Consider the following 22,108-nt stretch of genomic DNA (forward strand, 5'->3'; position numbering starts at 1 on the left):
CTCAAAGATACAACTGAGGGACCACAAGGGATTACGCTAAGTACAAAAATATTACATATGGAGTATCCGGAACCATTTGCTTAAATCAAGGCTGAAACAGACTCACCAGAGCTTCCTGTTGGCATTTGAATTAATGCTATCAGAAGGCTTCTGAGCAGTTAGAGGGGCCCTGTTGGGCTTACGATGGTGAGGGTCATAGGCTTCCAGCTGCCTCCAGGACTGCCCCTATCCCTGTGTTGTTTGTGCCCTGCACAAAGGCAAGTAGGACTTGAAATCTGGTCTCACCAGGGGAAGAGGTGAAAGCACTGTCCACGCATGTATCCTTTTCCTTACTCTTTCCTACCTACCTCAGAGTAAGAACTGTTCACAGGTTGCTCTGAATCCCAGGAGCTTCTGCCACACTTTTCATCACCCTGTCCTCTTCAGTCTTGAATCACCTCCTTTCTGCTGCCTCTTTAGCATATAAATATGCTTAAATTTCTCAGCTACCAGCACAACATAGTAGCTAAGGGCACAAATCCTGGATTCAGATCCCACCCACTCAGTAGATTTGTGATCCTGGGCAAGTAAATGGGCTTCAGTTTCTTTGGCTATAAAATGGGGAGGGTGTAGGAGTTCCTACCTCATATTGTGAGGCTAACATAATGCTTGTAGAGCCATTAGCATGGTTCCCAGCGTATACCATTCAGTAAATACTAGCTGCTGCTGCTGTCATTTTTTTAGTATCGATTATGTGTTGTCATCATCACCCTCAACTCCTCCTGCCTTTTTTACAGCCAGCCTTGCAGAAAGAGTATTCGAAAATAGATCTTCAGTTCCCTCTCATTTCCTTCTTGATCCACACTAATCTGATGCCCTATTTCACTGAAATTACTCTTGCCAAAGTCACTCAAACCCAAACTGTTTGCTGTTGCGTCGATTCTGACTCATAGCGACCCTATAGGACAGAGTAGAACTGCCCTATAGGGCTTCCAGGGAGCAGCTGGTGGATTCGAACTGCCGACCTTCTGTTTAGGAGCTGAGCTCTTAACCACTGTGCCATCAGGGCTCCAAAGTCACCAATGACTGCCTAATTGCCAAATTCAGAAAACCTTTTATCTGACTTGATCTTGTCATTTTTTACTACTTTGTTTCTTGAAACCCATTAATGTAAATTCTGCGGCATTACCTGGCAGTGAAGATTTCTACGGACATTTAGATCAAGGACTGAAACTTACTGTTAAAAATTAAAATTTTTTTCTTATTTTAAATATATAAGCTGAATTTAGTTACAACAAATTTATAAGAGTGTTAAGCACTTATTACAGAAAATTTAGAAAATACAGGTAAATCATTTTTACTGTGATGCAGTACAATATAATATGGTTAAGTGCTTGGTCTCTAGAATCTTACTGTCTGGATTCAAGTCCTGACTCCATCATTTATTTACTCCTGGCTCTGACATTGGACAAGTTATATATGTAACCTCTCTTAGCTTCTCCTTTTCCCTCTTTGTAAAATGAGTATAACGACAGGACCTGTCTCGTGGAATTGTAAGAACCAAACAAGAGAATTCACATAAAACACAAGAGTACAGACCTGGCACAAAAGAAGTGCTGAGAAAATGCTGAACATTACTCTTCTTTCTCAAAATATTCAGCCTAATTTCACCCACTCTTGATGTGTATATATTTGGAGGGAGAAGGATAAGGTGTCACTCTTGCCCCTTGTGTTTGATGGTTGAATTTTATGGAATTTGTCTCTAATTTGGCTATCATGTTTTACTGTTGTCATCAAATAAACTTTCCTCAGAGCTAAATAATGTTGATAGAATTGTATTTAAAATAGTGGAAATAGACTTTAAATTGAGGGCTGGCGATTTTCTCCAAGAACTGCATGGACCTTTTGATAGGTCAAGAGGAAGAAGGACAAAGAAAAAGCTATGGGCTTTGAATATTTTGGCTAAAGGGCTGTATTATAACCTTAATTACTTTAGGGCTTTGCCCATTTCAAAAAACTTGTGCCTGTCTTACCTCTTATCCAGATTAAGTAGAATAATCATTTTTTTTTTTAATTTATTAAGTTTAACGGGTAAGAAAGGAAAGTAAGGGTGGGTTAGGTCTCAGAGCTGGTTATTTAGTGACAGAATCTGGACTAGAACCCCAGTGTCCATCTTGTCCTCTTTAACCCGATGCCTCATCTCACTAGGTGAACGTCTATATATAGAAGTTATATCATTCTTTTAAGTATGGTATCCCCATAGGTCTTTTGAGGTGGCATGTGTGCTAGTAGTGGTCCTCTCCCTGTTGGAGACTCTTTACCCTATGAACTTACCTGAAACAGTAACATGTTTTTGTTCTCATTGCTCTGGCCCATAGGCATGTTGAGAAACCAGACATGTCCTCATCAACCCAGGGCTCTTGTGGGGTCACCCCCCTGGGAGAGATGGCTCTGTGTGTGCATAGGTACTTCTTGCTGGATTCTACTACCCTGTTAAAGGACAGCTTGCATGTTTGCCTTTGTCCAAGCTAAAATTCCCTTCTGCTTTATGAGTTCAGTTCTCAGCTATTTTCCTTCCTTGGTCACTCTGAAACAATGTGGAGGGCATAAAAAGGTAAAAAGGAACTCTCAGCATTGAGCAGTATTATAAAACTCTGTAAATGATCATGCATTGTTCCAGTGTTGCAAGGAGTTAACAAAGACCTAGTTAAACTTGGTTGCCTTTTAAGAGAGAACCAATAGTCCTAAATAAAGTTCATTTCAGACAATAAAAATGAAGTCTCAAGAGTTTTAAACTCAGCCAGGTAGCACTTAGAGGAAAGGATTGCAGGTGCCTGATTGCATAGGCACAGACAGAAGTGAAACTGTGTTTATAGCTTCAGCTTTAATACAAACACATGTCTTGTACTGGGAATCAAGTCCCATGGGAAATAGCTTGTCACCTCTTCTGTGCTTCCTTGAGTACACACTGTGTAAAGAAAACAGGTTTAAGAGTCCTTTTAAGGTCAAGAAGAATGACTGATTGTACCTTTTAAATCACAAATCTGATCTTATTACTCCCCTTCTTAAAAAGGTCCTCTTAACATTTTCCTCTTCACAGGACGCTGCCCAGACACCTCAGCAGGCTACACCTGCAGTCCATCGAGCTTCTCTGCCTCCAGTCTGTGCCCCGTCACACTGCCTGACGGAGACCTCCTCATTCTCAGAGGCCCAGATGACTCTCTGTCTTTGCCAGCCTTCACCCACAGTTGCTCTTCTCTGCTCCCGGGGCATTTTGTTTATCTCCGGCTGTGATAGCAAGTGTCAACGCATTATAATTAATCTCTCTCTCTCCTCCTCAGTCAAGGATGGGAATTATAGCTTTCCATCTGCCTAGCACAGTGCTACCTGTCTAGGAGGCGGCCAGTCAAGTTTGCTGGCTGATTTACTGCACGGGAAGTCCCTCAAAGTTCTGTTAATCGTCTCATGTTCTCTTGCCTTGCCTGTTAATTAAAATTCTCCTGTTCCCGATTATTTTCATTTTACAAGTAATTTGTTTTCTTTTCTACACAGGCAGCATAATTCGTTGTATGAGGCGCCTGGAAGAACTGCTTCGTCAGATGTGTCAAGCAGCAAAAGCCATTGGAAACACTGAGCTGGAGAATAAATTTGCAGAAGGTCAGTATCTAATCCGTAAGCTCTTCCTGATGATGCAGCTGAATCTTGTAAGACTGAAGCACTTGACCATAACCTCGGAGGACACTGTCAGATGCTTGGTCAGACTACCACGGAGGGACATCTAGTAGCGTGTATGTAAAATTTTAGCGCATTTGTGTGGGGAAAAAATTTCGAGATTATATATTTACACATTGATTGACAAATATTTATTGTGAGTTCATAATGCCAGGCATTGTTTTAAGCACTAGGGGATACAGCAGTGAACAAAAAGACACAAATTCCTGCCTTCATGGAGCTTACATTCTAGTGGAGAACAATCAACGAGTCAACAATTAAAATATATGAGATGGTGATAAGTACTATAAGAAGCAGCAGGTGAAAAGAATAAGGGATTGGGGATGGATGAGATAGTCTGAGAAGGTGACATTTTAAGGCTCTGAGGTGGGAAATACGCTTGATTTTTTTTGTACAACATTAAGAGGCCAGTGTGGCTGCAGCACAGTGAGTAATGAGTAGAATAGTAATAGGGGCTGGAGGAAGAAAGGAAATGATGGTGTAACTCCCAACCCCAGTCTTTTTACTTACTCTGAAGTGATTCAAGGAGGATTTGAGCACAGGAGTGCTGTGCTCTGACTTGGTCTTAGAAGGATAACTGTTGCTGTTACATTGTAGGCAGACTGTAGAATATTAAGGTAGAAGGGGAGACCAGATCAAGAAAGGATGGCTAGACCAAAGTGGTAATAATTGGGGGAGGGGCACCTAAGCATGCTTTAAATAGTTTTGTTCTTCTCACCTGAATCTTGGCCAAGAGAACTATTTGAGTACTAAAGCATCAAAGAACAGCATATCCACAGTGTATCAGACAATCAATCCTAGTGATTTCTGCTAACAAGTTAATGTCCTGAGGAGACAGAGGTCTGCAGAAAATTGGCTTATGTTTCCACATTGTTGATAGAAGCAGGCTTACTTCATCACTCAGGGTTTAAGTCCAAAAAATCCAAACCTATTGCAACCCTACTGGACAAAACAGAACTGTCCCAAAGGGTTTCCAAGGATTGGCTGGTGGACTCAAACTGCTGACCTTTTGGTTAGCAGCCAATCTCTTAACCACTGCGCCACCAGGGTTTAAGTCCAGGTATAAATACTTTAAAAACAAAATTTGTGTGTCCTGCCTTAGTCCAGAACACATTTCACATAGTAACTGACAGTATATTATTGCTTTCTGATGTAGGCTGGAAATCAGTGCTTTGGGATCAACTTCGGACAGCTTAGTCCTTTGGATAATTTTACACACACACAGATGGGGTACTTTAGAGTCAGTGGTCATAAGAGAGGTTTGGTTTCTAAGCTTTCCACCTCTGAAAGCAGGATTTTTATTTTCTTTCACCAGTTTAATTATTTAATCAGGATTGTGCTGTTTTCAAAATCCCAGTCGAGTAGGGTATTCTCTGTGATCTTGAAGTTCAAACCATATTTTCTTTCTTTTCTCTTAGGAATCACCAAAATCAAGAGAGATATTGTGTTTGCTGCAAGCCTCTACTTATGAAGAGTCAGCTAAAGGAATGTGCGATTTTAAAATTGTTCACCACCTGTCTGGTTACAGTTGACTACAAATGCTTACAAGAATTGATTTGGTTCTCCCCCATCTCAACATATTTGTCCTCAAACATTTAAATCTGTATTATATTTAAATGAAGCATCATTCTTACAAGGCATGTTACATACAAATTTGTACATAAGCATTACATTTTTTAATTAAAAAAATGTACAGGTGGGGCATTGTTTTAGTGAAAGGCTTCAATTTTTTTTAATGAACTCAGAGCTATTAGGTAACCGTTGTGTTAAATGTAACTATATACACACAGGTAAAGTGGGCATCCAAGAGGAATAGCAGCAGCAGTCCCTTAAAGGCCTGTACACCAGGAAGAAAGGTGCATCCTTGTGCCTCTGGTGTGATCCTTCTCCTTTAGAAAGCAGGCCAGCTTCACCTGGGCTCCCTGCCACCCTTCAAGGTTGGTGATTGTTCCGATAGTGATTCCCCGCCGTCGCTGTTTCATGCAGAGTTGTATGTGAGTCCTCCTCTTTTCTTTCTTTAAACGGAGAATCTTTCTCCTTGAAGAAATCTGATACATACACAGCCTATATAGAACAGATAGAATGAGGCAAAGCACTTAAGTTCAAAAATCATATAGAAAGTTAAATAAGCATTTTGTAAAAATATAAACAAAAGGATATACATTGGGAAGTAAAGATTAAGAGGATAAAAAATTAACAGCTAAAAGGAAGTTTTATTAAAGGAGATTCTACAGGATTTGAGAGTTGCTCTGTTACGTCTTGGGCAAATAGCTTCATTCTGCAGACACTTAATACAAAATTCACCCCACTCCCCCATTCTTACCAAAGAGAATAATGGCTAAAGTATTTTTACGGCTGGAACCTTAATTACAATTAAAATACACAGTAGGATTTTTACAAGATTTGCAGTGAGTAACCTAGTTTTTACCTGCTGCATATCCTAAAAGGACTTTTAATGACATTGGGATTCTTACCCACCACCAATTATTGAGCCACATTCTCTGTCTTTGCATAGTTTTCTCACTGGAAAATTTTCTACTTTTATCTCCAAATGTTTATCAATATCAAGATGTAGGCTCTTGCCCCGTATACTTACAACTAATATTGCAACCAGAGCCCCTTGAATGAGTCCAGTCAGTACGTCACTCCAATGGTGTTTGTAATCAGAAACTCTAGAAAGGCCCACATAGATGGATACAGCAACAAGGCCAAATTGCAGTGTTGGGCGTAAGAGTCTGGCCCAGTCTCCCTTCATCCTGGACTGAAGATACAGCTAATAGAAAAGATAAGAATAAAGAAACAGTTTCTTTGAAGTACCAACTGAGAACTGTATCTTGCTTTATTATAAACCTAGATCTACCAAGAGTGGAGTTAAAAAGCAAAAGGGCAAATAGGTGTGCTCAGAATTACAGATGGGCCCTTATCACCGTTTTGACCGAACTATACAGACACCGTTTACATTTACCCATCACCATCACGGCGATTCTGACTCAACAGCAATCCAGTGGGTCTCCTGGGCTGTAATTTTTATGGACGTAGATCACCAGGTCTTTACTCTCACCAAATTGTAAACAAGACAATGGTGTCCTTGTTGATGACTTCTAGGCAAGCTTTCAGATGCAGCTCTTCCCTTGAAATCTGGATTTATAATTCCAATGGTCAAAGGCAAGTACTGTCATTATCTTGAGTCTTGGGATTTACAGCTAAGGATCCTGAGCACAGGTTGCCCCTGCCCTGGGCCAGCTCATGGTCTGCTATCCAGCCTATCTAGAGTTTGTGTAATCCACCAAACACATGACTGCAGGGCTCCCCGAGCCTCAAAGTATTCAACAGGACAGTTGAGCCAAGGAAATGATCTATACTCATAAATAAATGTAATCACTTGGCCAAATAAGTAACACAGACTGGAATTTGGCTGTGATCCAGCAAAGGAATGTATTCTTTCAATAGCACCTGTATCCTTTGAAGTTTTACGACTTCTTTACATACGCATCAGATCTGAGGATTTCCCTTTTACCTTGCCAGTGTGCTTTTGACTCTAGGTATATCCCTGAGGATTTTGGTGGAGAAAGAATCTGAATAATTTTCCTATGAACTCCTTTCAATGGATCTGCTATCATTTTTTTTTAAAAAAGTGATTTTTAACATTCATTTTTAAAATCCTGTTCAGGAATGCATGGCTCATATAGTTAATTCAGTGCAGTCCTCAGAAAACCGTTTACGTGGCTCCGCCCACTGACACTGCCTGTTTATACAGGTCACTCCCAGTTCACTGGACACTGTTGTCGGTCTTCGTTCTCAGCAGCTGGCAAAGCCACAGAGGTGGTCCCGTTTTCTCAGGTACTTAGTATAAACATCTAGTTGTAAAAGAGCATACCATTTGTTTAACTGAGTCTGACTCACTAGCTAGTTTTAAGTGTTAACTGGTTATCTGAGGCTCCCCCTACCCCCTTTTTTTCCAGACTGTTACAAAAGTAAACAGCAAGAGATCTGTCTCAAGACTCTGGAGTGCAGAAAATACCTGGTTGAAGCAAAGTTGGCATCTGGCATTTCATTAAGAAAAAATTTAGGTTGAACTGGAGTGAGCCACACCGATTAACATGTCTCATTATGTAGTTATAATGGCAGTCACACTGGTTAATGTATTCAAATATTTATCAAGAACCTACCATGTGCCAGGCATGAACATATGTACATAGGCAGTTCTTTACTAAGCCAAGTTAAAGCTGAATGGGTCAGACCATGAATGAGGGGGGACATCCCTTAAATTCTAGTTTATACAAAGATAGTGATCATGAGACACAACTAGCCATATGGCTCTGCAAGTCATTTAAGCTCCCAGTTTATTCCTGTCCCCATTCTTCACAGAAGCATAAAGTTAACGCCAATATTGAGCTATTAACAGTAAAGACCCTAATCAGCCCTGATTTCAAAAAAGTATTCAAAAAGAACATAGAAGGGAAAACATGCAGAAACACTGAAGAGTTAGCAAAATCTCCAGGCAGAGGTTATTTAGACTGTAAGTATTTCTAGGAATAACCAATACTCATGAACATGCATTGCAAAGAATGGGAATTCCAGAACACTTAATTGTGCTCATGAGGGAATTGTACATAGATCAAGAAGCAGTTGTTCACAAAGAACAAGGGGATACTGCATGGTTTAAAGTCAGGAAAGGTGTGTGTCAGGGTTGTATGCTTTCACCATACCTATTCAATGTGTATGCTGAGCAGATAATCTGAGAAGCTGGACTGTGTGAAGAAGAACAGGGCATCAAGCTTGGAGGAAGACTCACTAACAACCTGTCATGCAGATTACACAGCCTTGCTTGCTAAAGTCAAGAGGACTTGAAGCACTTACTGATGAAGATCAGAGACCAGAGCCTTCAATATGGATTACACCTCAACATAAAACAACAATCCTCAAAACTGGACCAATAAGCAACATCATGACAGAGAAAACACTGAAGTTGTCAAGGATTTCATTTTACTTGGATCCACAATCAACACCAATGGAAACAGCAGTCAAGAAATCAAAAGACACATTGCATTGGGCAACTCTGCTGCAAAAGACCTCTTTAAAGTGTTGAAAAGGATAGATGTCACCATGAAGACCAAGGTGCGCCTGACCCAAGCCATTGTATTTTCAATCACATCATATGCATGTGAAAGCTGGACAATGAATAAGGAAGACTGAAGAAGAATTGATGCCTTTGAATTGTGGTGCTGGAGAAGAATATTGAATATACCATGGACTGCCAGAAGAACAAATGTGTCTTGGAAGCAGTACAACCAGAATGCTCCTTAGAAGCAAGGATGGCAAGACTGCGTCTTACACACTTTGGCCTAGTTATCAGGAGGGATCAGCCCCTAGAGAAGGACATCATGCTTGGTAAAGGACAGGGTTAGTGAAGAAGAGGAAGACCCTCAATGAGATGGACTGACACAGTGGCTGCAACAGGGGGCTCAAGCATAACAACGATTGTGGCCATGGCGCAGGACCGGACATGTTTCATTCTGTGGTACACAGGGTCACTATGAGTTGGAACTGACTCAACAGCACCTAACAACAACACAACAACATACGAATGTAGACATCTTAGGACTGCACCCATCTCTGCTAGGGATATTATCAAGAAAAAAGCAGTAACAACTCTAGACTTAAGCCACTCCCAAGTTCAGATGTTTTCCCTACCTGTGAGAAAGTGACTGTGGACCCAGTGATTATTTTACTCTGAATGGGTTTTGAGATTCCCAGATGTGATGATATACCTAACCTTATGCCCCAGGGTCCGGCTCCTCTGGGGAATAATGGCCATGTCATCAGTGCAGTATGTGCTCACAGAACAATCCTTTGCTCTGGATGTGGTTGGTTAATAGAGTGTGCTTCCTATGTGCCTGCCCTGTATCTCCCTGGGGCCCAGGTACTCAGTGTGCCTCTGTGAAGGCCGTGCCCTTCCCTATGAAGTCTCATCTGTTTCAGTCGTGCCTGCACAGGTAAAAACATTGTTTCTTGGACCTTGGGTTCCCAGAGTTCCACAGCTGGTGTACCTTGAACTCCACACTTTGGCTTCTCCCCTCCCATGCTGCTGGTCAAAAGTCTTTCCTAGATAAGCAAGTTCAGCAAAGCACACAATGATGTCTCTGGTCCTCCAACTCTTAAGCCTCTCTCAGCCTGTCTTTTAAGTTCCACTGTGTGTGGGCACTTGGAATTTGGTTTCCTCTACCACTCTTTAATTGCTTTCCAAAATCAGTCTCTCTTGCCTGTTATCTCCTCTCCCATTCCTTGACTTGTGGGTTTATAAACTTTTTTATCCTGTTCCTTATCCTTTGAAGAAGGATTTCTTGAGAGGGGAGGTAAGAAAAAAGTGTACATTCAGTCTCCTATATTTACCCTGAAGTTCTCATACTCTCCATGACACCAGACTGCCTCCTCCCCGAGAAGAAGAAAAAAAAAAAAAAAAAAGACCAGGGAGTACAACTTCTGTTCCCAGCTCTGTCACGGGACATTACCCATGATTCTGGTCAAAAGAAAGTACTCGGCTCAGTTCCTTCATCCTTCCCTAATTGCCTCACAGAGAAATTGAAATGTCTGAAGCTTATCAGCACTGTTCTCTTAGAACTAGATAAAGGGACAGAGCCAATGCTTTAGTGCTTTGCAAACTCCCCTCTCCCCACCTCATTTATAACTCACATACACGCTAACCACATTCTAGGTAAGGCATTTAGCTGCTCACTTTTTAAGGAATTGCTTACAGAGCTCCATGTCTAACATCTAACACTCTGTGTAGTACCAGATAGGCTCAGTGGCAATGTCTACTTTGAAATTCCCCTGCAGGGGAAAACTGCCTATCCATAGACATGGTTGAAGAGGCAGCTCTACTTGCCCTGTGTAGCCCTGCCTTCTCTCCGGCAGGGGAGGGGCCTGACCCAGAGATCTAATGGACTGTTTTCTCCCTCTGGAGTTCAGGCTGGTAGTATGAAGGCGTTCTCTATTTTCAGAAGTTGCAGAAAGGGCACCTAGGGTGTACGTGATAGGTTATTTGCACACCTAAGTTATGAAGCAAAAGGTATGGTTAAGCACTTAGTAGAGAAAAGAGTGGCAGCCACACTGAGAACTCACGTGGCCCTTGAGACACAAAGTAGATCCAGTTCCTGATGGCGTGCTAGTTCCAATCCTGCATGTCTTTACTGTAAGCCATCTTTTCCTTTAGGAGGCGTAAGGAGTCTGCCACATACAACCAAAAGATTAAAAAGCCAGTTAACAGCTCTCCTGTGGGTTTAACCAAAATCCTATGCTTTGGCTTGTTTTCTTAATTTGGGTTTCTGTAACTTAAAGAGGAGTTTTACTTTTAAGACCGGTAACTTTAAATTGAGAAGGAAATTGTTTATATACCTAGATTCAAACAAGGAGAGAATTTTAGAGAAATACAATCAGAGTGAACATACTGTGTGAACACTGAAGGCACCTTTGCAAGAGAACTCTGGCACTGGGCACAGGACTTGCTTCTCTGACTTTTCTACCCAGCAAGCACAAGGGTGTGAGCCCCAAGCCAAACTGCTCACCACACCCCTCTCCCTCGACAGGCCCATTCTGAGAAAGATTCTTCTCTGAACACTCTTCAGTCTGGCCTATCTGATTGACTTGTCCTGTGGGTTTCAGTCCACTGAGATTCTAGCCTCGGGATCCTTCCCACTCCTGACATCCAGCTTTCTGCCGAAGGCGGTCTAGAGTAGGAAACCAGAAATATGAGGACATAAGAGGGCAGAACAGAAGCAACAACCCGCAGCTCTGCACTGAAGTGCTCCCCAGAGGCAGACGTTCCAACTTCCTTCTGTGATACTACAGGCTCCGTGAAGCCCCACTGCTGGACAAGAAGGGGAACGAAGAAAGCAGAAATGTAGCTGGCAGGACTCCAGTCATGGCACAGAGGGGCTAACTAGGGCAAGCCACAAAAGTCAGCAGAGGAAGACTCCCTGGCTGAGATAAAGAGGCAGGTAGAAAAGAGGGCCTAAGATAAGAAAAAGGAGCGCCCTGCAGCACAGTGGTTCAGCACTTGGCTACTAACTGAAAGGTCAGCAGTTCAAACCCACGGGCTGCTCCACAGAAGAAAAGACCTGGCAATCTGCTTCCGTAGAAATTACAGCCTAGGAAACCCTGTGGGGCAGTTCTACTCTGTCCTATAGGGTCACTGAGTCAAAATCAACTGAGGGCACACCATAACACAAGGAACTACACTGAGGGAGACTTGTGGTGGTAACTGTATTTTTTTAAAGGGGAAGCAAAGGGAATTCACACAAAGGTTAGCCTGTTGCAGGGTAATCAGGAAAGATCTGCAGTTAGCTGTCCAGACCAAAAGCTATTTCCCACTTGCTTAGAAAGGACAAGCCCCTGCCCCACTACCTACGCCTGCCTCGCAAATTGGAACACTGTCCTCAAATACTTTCAAAAGAACAGTCATATTTATAAAAGGAACATGACGCTGCCGCTAGTGTCATTTATGCTGTGACATACAGGAAAACAACTCCAGAAGAAATGGAAAGACAGAAGACTTACAGGTTTCCAGGAAACACAATTTTAGAAGAGTTAACAGGAAAAACAAAGATGTATCATGTACTTCAATAACCTTCACCCTCCCCGAGTCCCCAATTTTCATCTACTAAAGGGAGCTCTAGGAAACCCTGGTGGCATAGTGGTTAAGGGCTATATGGCTGCTAACCAAAAGGTTGGCAGTTCAAATCCACCAGGCGCTCCTTGGAAGCTCTATGGGGCAGTTCTACTCTGTCCTACAGGGTCACTATGAGTCGGAACTGACTCAAGCACAATGGTTTTTGGTTTAAAGGGAGCTGCAAATATCACGGGAAGAAAATAACGAACAAAAGCTTCTTAACTAAGATATTACTAGTGAATCAAAGAGGCAACTTCTTAATCATTTGGCTCCTTCTGCCTAATGTACTCAAAATAACCAGATGTTTAAGCCTACAGAAGAAAGCTGTAGAAAGAAGCTGGCAGTTCCACCCAAGCATGAGGCCAAGTAGTTTCACTGGCTGGGCTTATGGCAGTCATCTTGAGCACAAGGAATTTGACCAGAACCAGAACTGACCTAGTCTAGTTGATCTACATGTGCTTCCAGAGATGGTATATAGAAAAATTAAAGAAGACTGAGGCAAACCTAGTTCTAGAAAGGAAATTGTTATCTTCAGAGAAAACAGCTTGCCTCTTAATCCAACAGAACCCAACACTTGTGGATTCCCTTTATGAAGAGCCATGCAGTAATTTTATCGTGTACACAAGGATGACCCGGTCAAAATAAACAGTGGGGAACTCTTCAATGTACAGGGCCAAATCGGAAAGAAGTTAAAAGGTGTACAAATTTTTGTTTTTTTTAAAAAAAAAAAAATTTTTTTTTACATTTTTTAAAATCAGGAAATGCCAACATCTACAACACTGCTTAAGCATTATTTCGCTATCAGTGAAGGGAAGGATTTAACATTTTTGGCTAAAATTTCAGGATTAACATTTAGCACCCATGCAAGGATCCAACTGTAGTATCTCACACCTTTAAAGTAAATTTGATTGTTGGACAAGATTATTTTTGAAGCTGGTTTATTTTTATTTTGCCTTTCTTTGACCTTGTAACATTTCTTAACTGCAAAATGCTATTGTCTCATAGTGTTTTTAACGCTGTATTCTTTAAGATGTTTTAGTATATGTGTGTTTCCCCCTTTTTAAACTAGAATTGAGGGGTCAAGCCTGCGTGCTAAGAGCTGTTTTCACATTTTTAAAGGTTTAATTCAAAAAAGAAGAATCTGCAACACACTGTATGTGACCTGCAAAGCCTAAAATATTATGACTTTTAACTGAAAAAAATTGCAAACCCTTGTAACTTGACTAACAACAGCTTGCTCAACACAAATATACTTCACTTATTTTGAAACACTGCTTCTGAAACCAAACCAGGCAAGCCAAACTGAATGTTCCACAGCCACCTGATGATAGATCTGGCCAGGAGAGCACCTTAGGGCAGGCCTCAGTATGGACTCTGGAATTCAGTTTCCCCACCTTTGGCATTTAAAGAGCTCCTAAATTTAGATCTCAAATCCCGCCTTAAAATTAGGTAAGACCAATGTAGTCTATGGGCCATGAATTGTTCACCATTTACCAATGCTCAGCATTTATCCATAGTTTGAGAACCTCATATTTATGAAATTCAGGCATACCTTGGAGATACTGCAAGTTCAGTTCCAGACCACGGCAATAAAGCGAGTATCACAACAAAGCGAGTCACATGAAGTTTTTGGTTTCCCAGTGTGTATAAAAGCTGTATTTAGTGTTGTCTAAAAGAACAATGGAAATCCCTCAATTTAAAAATACTTTATTGCTAAAAAATGCTAACCATCATCTGATCCTTCAGTGAGTCTGTAATCTTTGCTGGTGGAGGGTCTTGCCTCGATGTTCATGGCGGCTGACTGACCAGGGTGGTGGTTGCTAAAGGTTGGGGTGGCTGTGGCAGTTTCTTAAAATAAGACAGCAATGAAGTATGCTCCATCTATTGACTCTTCCTTTCACGGAAGATTTCTCTGTAGCATGCGATGCTGGCTGATAGCATTTTACCCGCAGTAGAGCTTCTTTCAAAATTGAAGGCAAATCTTCTCAAAACCTGCTGCTGCTTCACCAACTAAGTTTATACAATATTCTAAATCCTTTATTGTTATTTTAACAATGTTCACGGCATCTTCACCAGGAAAAGATTCCATCTCAAGAAACCACTCTCCTTGCTCATCCGTGAGAGTGCAGCAATTCAGTCATATCTTCAGGCTCCACTTCTAATCCTAGTACTTAACGTGATTTCCGTCACATCTGCAGTTACTTCCTCTACTGAAGTCTTGAACTCCTCAAAGTCATCCATGAGGGTTAGAATCAACTTCTTCCAAATTCCTGTTAATGTTGATATTCTGACCTCCTCCCATGAATCACGAATGTTCTTTATGGCATCTAGAATGGTGTATCCTTTCCAGAAGGCTGCCAATTTATATTGCCCAGATCCATCAGAGGGATCACTATCTACGGCACTGACAGCCTTATGAATGTATTTCTTGAATAAGAAGACTTGAAAGTTGAAATTACTCCTTGATCCATGGGCTGCAGAATGGGTGTTGTGTTAGCAGGCATGAAAACATTAATCTCCTTGTACATCTCCATCAGAGCTCTCAGGTGACCGGCTGCATTGCCAATGAGCTGTAATATTTTGAAAGGAAATCTTTTTTTCTGAGCAGTAGGTCTCAACAGTGGGCTTAAAATATTCAGTAAACCATGTTGTAAACCGATGTGCTGTCATCCAGGCTTTGTTTTTCAATTTATGGAGCAAAGGTAGAGTAGATTTAACATAATTCTTAAGGGCCCTAGGATTTTCAGAATGGTAAATGAACATTGGCTTCAACTTAAAGTCACCAGCTGCATTAGCCCCTTACAAGACAGTCGGCCTGTCCTTTGAAGCCAGGCAGTTAACTTCACCTCTCTAGCTCTGGGAGTCCTAGATGGCACCTTCTAATATAAGACTTTCAACTACACTGAAAATCCATTTAGTGCAGCACCTCTGTCAATTATCTAAGCTAGATCTTCTGAGTAACGTCCTACAGCTTCGACATCAGCACTTGTTGCTCTACCTTGCACTTTTACGTTATGGAGGCAGCTTCTTTCCTTAAACCTCATAAGCCAACCTCTGCTAGCTTCAAACTGTTCTTCTGCAGCCTTAACAGAATTGAGGAGAGTTAGAGCCTCATCTGGATTAGGCTTTGTCTTAAGAGAATGTTGTGGCTGGTTTGCACTTCTACCCAGATCCCTACAACTTTCTCCATGTCAGCAATAAGGCTGTTTCGCTTTCTTACTCGTGTGTTCACTGGAACAGCACTTTGAATTTCCTTCAAGAACTTTTCCGTTGCATTCGCAACTTAGCTAACTGTTTGGAACAAAATGCCTAGTTTTCGGCCTGTCTCAGCTTTCAACATGCCTTCCTCAATAAGCTTAATCATTTCTAGCTTTTGATTTAAAGTGAGAGACATCCAAAACTTCTTTTCACTTGAACACTTACAGGCCACTGTAGGGTTATTAACTGGCCTACTTCAATATTGTCCTATCTCAGGGAATAGAGAGGCCCCAAGAGAAGGAGAGAGACAGGGGAACAGATGGTCAGTGGAACAGTCAGAATTCAACATTAAGTTCACCATCTTACTTGGGTGCAGTTTGTGGCGCCCCAAAACAATTACAATAGTAACATCAGAGATCACTGACCACAGATCACCATAACAGATGCAATAATAATGAATATTTTTGAAATAATGCAAGAATTACCAAAATGTGGCACCGAGACATGAAGTGAGCACATGCTATTGGAAAAATGGTGCCAAGAGACTTGCTTGACACAAGGTTGCCACAGACCTTCCATTTGTAAAAAATGCAGTATCTGCAAAACACAGTAAAAAGAGGTATGCCTGTATCAACATGCTAGGTAGTATATGATTAATGCCAAATGGGGATTGTACGAATCTTGAGGAGAGTAAAATCACTGACTTTAGTAGGTGGTGTGGAAGAGTATCAGGATTTAGATAGGTGGGTGGCACTGTCCAACAAGGAGAGGGGCAAGGTCCAGAAGGGAGGTATTTTGTCACAAGGAGACACAGATACTAAGAGGTGCTCAGGCCCCCACAGCAGTGATCTACAAAGGAAATTCAAAACATATAGTGATATAAACAATCTGGAGTTTCAGCCTCAATAGGATGGCCCAAGGAAAGGTTTTAATTGCATTCCTCACTGTACTGAAAGGGACAGTTTCATACCATGGCACTTCTCCTGAACATTCACATAAATTAGATATATTTGGCTTTCACCCCAGTTCAAGGGGAGACACTGAGCACACAAAGTAGCTATGTGCAAAGAAAAGAAGCCCTACCCCGTGCTCCCAGTCAGCCAGGGATGATTGTTCCCTGATGCTGATTCTCTTGGCACTGTGAAGAGTGTGCAGGGCTTGGTGGTCTGCCAGAGAGAACAATGATTAGGGTATTTTATTTTTTTGACTAGAAGCTAATTTCTTTGTGCCACGAATTCTTGCCAGGGAAGTTTTGGCTATTCCAGCTCTGAGACTGACCCACGATGCCAAGATGCCCAGGGAAACAAGATGAGTCATCAACTAATGACTTGTGTCCAGGTCTATAACAAACCTATTTACCTGGCGTTTCCTTTTCATTATTTCTTTACATCTAAATGACTCATTCTCACTTACCAATCTATGTCATTAGGTGCTGTCAAGTCAGCTCTGACTCATAGCGACCCTATGTACAACAGAACAAAACAGAGCCCAGTCCTGTGCCATGCTCACAATCATTGTTATACTTTAGCCTACTGTTATAGGCACTGTGTCAATCCATCCGGTTGACGGTCTTCCCCTTTTTTGCTGACCCTCTACTTTACCAAGCATGATGTCCTTCTCCAGGGACTGGTCCTTCCTGATAACATTTCCAAAGTATGTGAGATGAAGTCTCACCATCCTTGCTTCTACTGAGCATTCTGGCTGTACTTCTCCCAAGACACATTTGTTCTTTTAGCAATACTGGTATATTCAATATCTTTGGCAACACCATAATTCAAAGGCATTGATTCTTTGGTCTTCTTTATTCACTGTCCAGCTTTCGCATGCATATGAAGTGACTGAAAATATCATGGATTGGGTCAGGTGCACCTTAGTTCTCAAGTGACATCTCTGCTTTTCAACACTTTAAACAGGCCTTTTCCAGCAGATTTTCGCAATGCAATAAATACATCATTAGATTTCCTGACTGCTGCTTCCATGGGGGATGATTGTGGATCCAAGTAAAATGAAATCCTTTACAACTTTTCTCCATTTATCATCATGATGCTTACTGGTCCAGTTGTGAGGATTTTTGTTTTATGTTGAGGTGTAATCCATACTGAAGGCTGCAGTCTTTGATCTTCATCACTAAGTGCTTCAAGTCCTCTTCAATTTCAGCAAGTAAGGTTGTGTCATTTGCATATCACAGGTTGTTAATGAGTCTTCCTGCAATCCTGATGCCCCATTCTTCATATAGTCCAGCTTCTCAGATTATATGTTGAGCATATAGACTGAATAAATATGGTGAAAGGATACAACGCTGATGAACACCCTTCCTGTCTTTAAACCACACAATATCTCCTTTTTTTATTCAAACAACTGCCTCTCGGTCTAAGTGCAGGCTCCTCATAAGCACAATCAATTGTGCTGAAATTCCCATCCTTCGCAACGTTATCCATAATTTGTTATGATCCACAAAATCAAATGTCTTTGCACAGTCAATAAAACACAGGTAAACATCCTCCTGGTATTGTCTGCTTTCAGCCATGATCCATCTGACATCAGCAGTGACATCCCTTGTTCTATGTCCTCTTCTGAATCAGGCTTGAATTTCCATTAGTTCTCTGTTGATATACTGCTGCAGTTGCTTTTGAATATCTTTGGCAAAATTTTACTTGTATGTGATACTGATATTGTTCGATAATTTCCACATTCTGTTGGATCTCCTTTCTTTGGAATGGGTATAAATATGGATCTCTTCCAGACAGTTGGCCAGGTAACTGTCTTCCAAATTTCTTGGCACAGATAAGTGAGCACTTCTAGTGCTGCATCCATTTGTTGAAACACCTCAATTGGTATTCCATCAATTCCTGAAGCCTTGTTTTTCGCCACTGCCTTCAGTGCAGCTTGGGCCTCTTCCTTTCAACATCCTTGGTTCTTGATCACATGCTACCTCCTGAAATGGTTGAATGTTGACCAATTCTTTTTGGTACGGTTACTCTCTGTATTCCTTCTATCCTCCTTTCATGCTTCCTGCATCATTTAGTATTTTCCCTGTAGAAACCTTCAGTATTGCAACTCGAGTCTTGAATTTTTTCTTTCGGCTTGAGAAATGCTGATCATGTTCTTCCCCCTTGGTTTTCTATCTCCAGGTCTTTGCACATTTCATTATAATACTATGTATTCTCAAGCTGCCCTCTGAAATCTATTCGGCTCTTTTACTTCATCATTTCTTCCTTTTGCTTTAGGTACTCTCTGTTCAAGAGGAGGTTTCAGAATTTTCTTCTGATAAGCATTTTCATCTTTTCTTTGTTTTCTGTCTTTTTAATGACCTCTTGCTTTCTTCTCTTATGATGACCTTGCTGTCATTCCACAACTCATCTGGTCCTTAGTGCTTAATGTGCCAAATCTATTCTTGAGATGGTCTCTAAATTCAGGTAGGATGTACTCAAGGTTGTACTTTGGCCCTCGTGGACTTGTTCTACTTTTCTTTAACTTGAACTTGCATATGAACAATTGATGGTCTATTCCACAGTTGGCCCCTGGCCTTGTTCTCACTGATGATATTGAGCTTTTCCATTGTCTCTTTCCACAGGTGTTCCAAACTATAGTTAAGGCAATTTTCCTTCTGCTTATATTCCTAATTTGCCTCCCTATGTGCTCCCAGGTGTACACAGAGCTGGCTGCCACTCAGGCATTCAGTCTTCTATACTGAAGCCTTTGTATATTAACTTCATATTTCACAAGAGTCCTCAGTACAAGTTTCTATTTGAATGTCCAGAACTGGGGGTGGGGAGGGGGAATATTGTCCAAGTTTGGTTAACTCCGGAAGTAGCAGGTGTTCTGAGAAGGGTCAAGGGAGCAAGAAAAGCAGAAAATGTTAACATATGAAATGAATATATGTACCCAAGTATATTCTTTAAAATTAAAAACAGTGGGTCAAAGTTATGTTTCAGTCACCACCTTACTTCCAGAGATATTCATCACCTGACCTTTGCCAAGGTAACTGTTAGACTATAGTTTCAGATTAAGTGATCAGTCAATCAAAGGAAAGGAAAAGATCTTAATTATCAAAGACCCCTAGAGGGCTCACAGACCTCCCTCTGCAGTGCCCTCCCAAAGCTCCTATTTCCCCATCTGTAAAACTGGCAATCACCCTTCATCTCTTATTTCTGGGGGACTAACAATCTGAGATACGTCTGCTCTCATAAACATTTACAGCCTTGGAAACTATGGGGCTGTTCTACTCTGTCCTGTAGGGTCACTATGAGTCAGAATGGACTTGACGGCAGGGGGTTTTGGCGTTAACAACCTGTGGTATGCAGATGACAAAACCTTGCTTGCTGAAAGTAAAGAGGACTTGAAGCACTTACTGATGAAGATCGAAGACTACAGCCTTCAGTATGGATTACACCTCAACATAAAACAAAAATCCTCAAAACCGGACCAACAAGCAACATCATGATAAACGGAGAAAAGACTGAAGCTGTCAGGGATTTCATTTTACTTGGATCCACAATCAACACCCATGGAAGCAGCAGTCAAGAAATCAAAAGAAAAAGACGCATTGTATTGGGTAACTCTGCTGCAAAGGACCTCTTTAAAGTGTTAAAAGCAACGCTATCACTTTAGGACTAAGGTGCAATGCTCCTTAGAAGCAAGTATGATGAGACTTTGTCTTAGGTACTTTGGGCCTGTTATCAAGAGGGGCCAGTCCCTGGAGAAGGACATCATGCCTGGTAATGCAGAGGGTCAGAAAAAAAAGAGGAAGACCCTCAACGAGGTGGACTGGCACAATGGCTGCAACAATGGGCTCAAACATAGCAATGACTGTGAGGATGGTGCAGGACTGGGCAGTGTTTCGTTCTGTTGTACACAGGGTCACTGTGAGTCAGAGCTGACTCAATGGCACCTAACAACAACATTGGGAAGAGTCAAAAATAAGAGTAGTGTAATAAGCAGATCACCATAAATATTAACCAAAGCTCAGATTCCTCGTTCTCTCTCATAAAGACGGACTGAGGTACTGACGCAGACAAGAGAGTGAATAACCAACCACAAAAGCTGCCCTGGTGAGGTCTGGTTCCGGGGCATGCAAAACATGTCCAGACATTCAAAAGCCATTCAGTTTAGTCACAGACTCATGTGCTTTGGGAAAAATTCTCAGGATCTTAATTTCTCTAGGTACTGCCCAGCCTTTCCTCTCTCCCCCCAGTCCCCATGCCCTATTTGGAAAGAAAAAAAAGTATTGGCAAGTTGAATGCTAACTTCTCATAGTAAGGATGAATGGTACAGAGGATGTTAGGACAGTATTACTACCTTTGTGGCATAAATAAGATACACTTCCCACAGCACATTTTCAGAATCATTGGGTAAATGTTTCAAAAATCTGCTGCTGTTGAGTCGATTCCAACTCAGAGTAACCCTATAGGACAGAGTATAACAACCCCATAGGGTTTCCAAGGAGCGCCTGGTGGATTCGAACTGCACACCTTTTGGTTAGCAGCTGTAGCTCTTAACCACTATGTCACCAGGATTTCCTGTTTTAAAAAGGAAGCCCTAAATTCTGCTGAATCAGTGCCTCATTGCTTCCTTATAAAATTAAATTAACATAAGATGAATGCCTTGCAGTTTCTAGAAATACTGGAGAAGCCAAAAACTTAGCCCTAATGTAATGGTTTTGAAGTTGTGAATCTGAATTTTATATAATGTATCTACAATTTTTAACTTCTTTTAACTTTTGGAATTTGGTTTTTCAAATAAAAGCAAAACGCTGGTATATTAAAATTGATTTTAAGTCCTAAATGAGACCAAATAATTTAATTCCCTGCAGTTTTCCCTTAATATTACAGGTGATGGATTTTTAACGTAAGCATTAAATATTCATACAGCACTTAATGTGATCAAAGGAAAAAAGAAGACACAACAAAGCATAACTATATAGAAATCTACTTATGAAGGAAATTAAAAAACAAAAATTATAGCTCATCTGTGAAAGTTCAGATCTTTCAGATCTCTTCCAAGAGATCTCCCCCCTGCTTTTTCCCCTCAAAATTTTGACAATACAATATATATATACACACACACCCAAAATAACAAGCCAAACCCATTGCCGTTGAGTTGATTCCAACTCATAGGACTCTATAGGACAGAGAAGGACTGGCCCATAGGGCTTCCAAGGAGTGGTTGGTGGATTCGATCTGCTGCCCTTTTGGTTAGCTACTGATCTCTTAACCACTGCGCCACCAAGGCTCCATGTATATATAATAGACACTATAAAAATAAAGGTCAGAAATAATTTGACCTTTAAAGACTCCTTGTACATGTCCTAAAGGCTGGTCTTAGTTACTCTAAGAAAGCTACATATTCAGCTCTCATTTGATATGTAAAATGTGGGTACAAATCTTCTCTCTCTTAACTGCCAACTCTCTCTAAGGCAAATGCCAATTGCCATGCTGGTTACTCTACCAGTTAGCAATGACAACTGTGTAGATGACAAGCTCCTGCAGCAGCAACTGGCTCTCCTAGAAGTTGTACCCTTTCTAGTCCCAA

At 41.3% G+C, this 22,108-nt stretch overlaps 2 protein-coding genes across 5 annotated transcripts in view; one reads left to right on the forward strand and one right to left on the reverse strand.

Moving 5' to 3' along the window:
• MTREX (Mtr4 exosome RNA helicase) overlaps window positions 1–5,415 on the forward strand; it is a 122,775-nt gene extending 117,360 nt beyond the window's left edge. For both annotated transcript variants that reach the window (XM_064271964.1, XM_064271967.1), the window contains 2 exons: window positions 3,532–3,636; window positions 5,130–5,415. In XM_064271964.1, coding sequence (XP_064128034.1) covers window positions 3,532–3,636; window positions 5,130–5,182 — 158 coding nt within the window. In that variant the 3' untranslated portion in view covers window positions 5,183–5,415. The remainder of the gene's footprint in view (window positions 1–3,531; window positions 3,637–5,129) is intronic.
• A 228-nt stretch (window positions 5,416–5,643) lies between these two features.
• Window positions 5,644–22,108, reverse strand: part of PLPP1 (phospholipid phosphatase 1) — a 130,027-nt gene continuing 113,562 nt past the window's right edge. For all 3 annotated transcript variants that reach the window (XM_064271975.1, XM_064271980.1, XM_064271982.1), the window contains exons 5-6: window positions 6,308–6,484; window positions 5,644–5,775 (exon numbers count right to left, since the gene is read on the reverse strand). In XM_064271975.1, coding sequence (XP_064128045.1) covers window positions 5,644–5,775; window positions 6,308–6,484 — 309 coding nt within the window. The remainder of the gene's footprint in view (window positions 5,776–6,307; window positions 6,485–22,108) is intronic.

Source organism: Loxodonta africana, chromosome 2 (genome assembly GCF_030014295.1).
Source record: "Loxodonta africana isolate mLoxAfr1 chromosome 2, mLoxAfr1.hap2, whole genome shotgun sequence".
Taxonomy (NCBI): domain Eukaryota; kingdom Metazoa; phylum Chordata; class Mammalia; order Proboscidea; family Elephantidae; genus Loxodonta; species Loxodonta africana.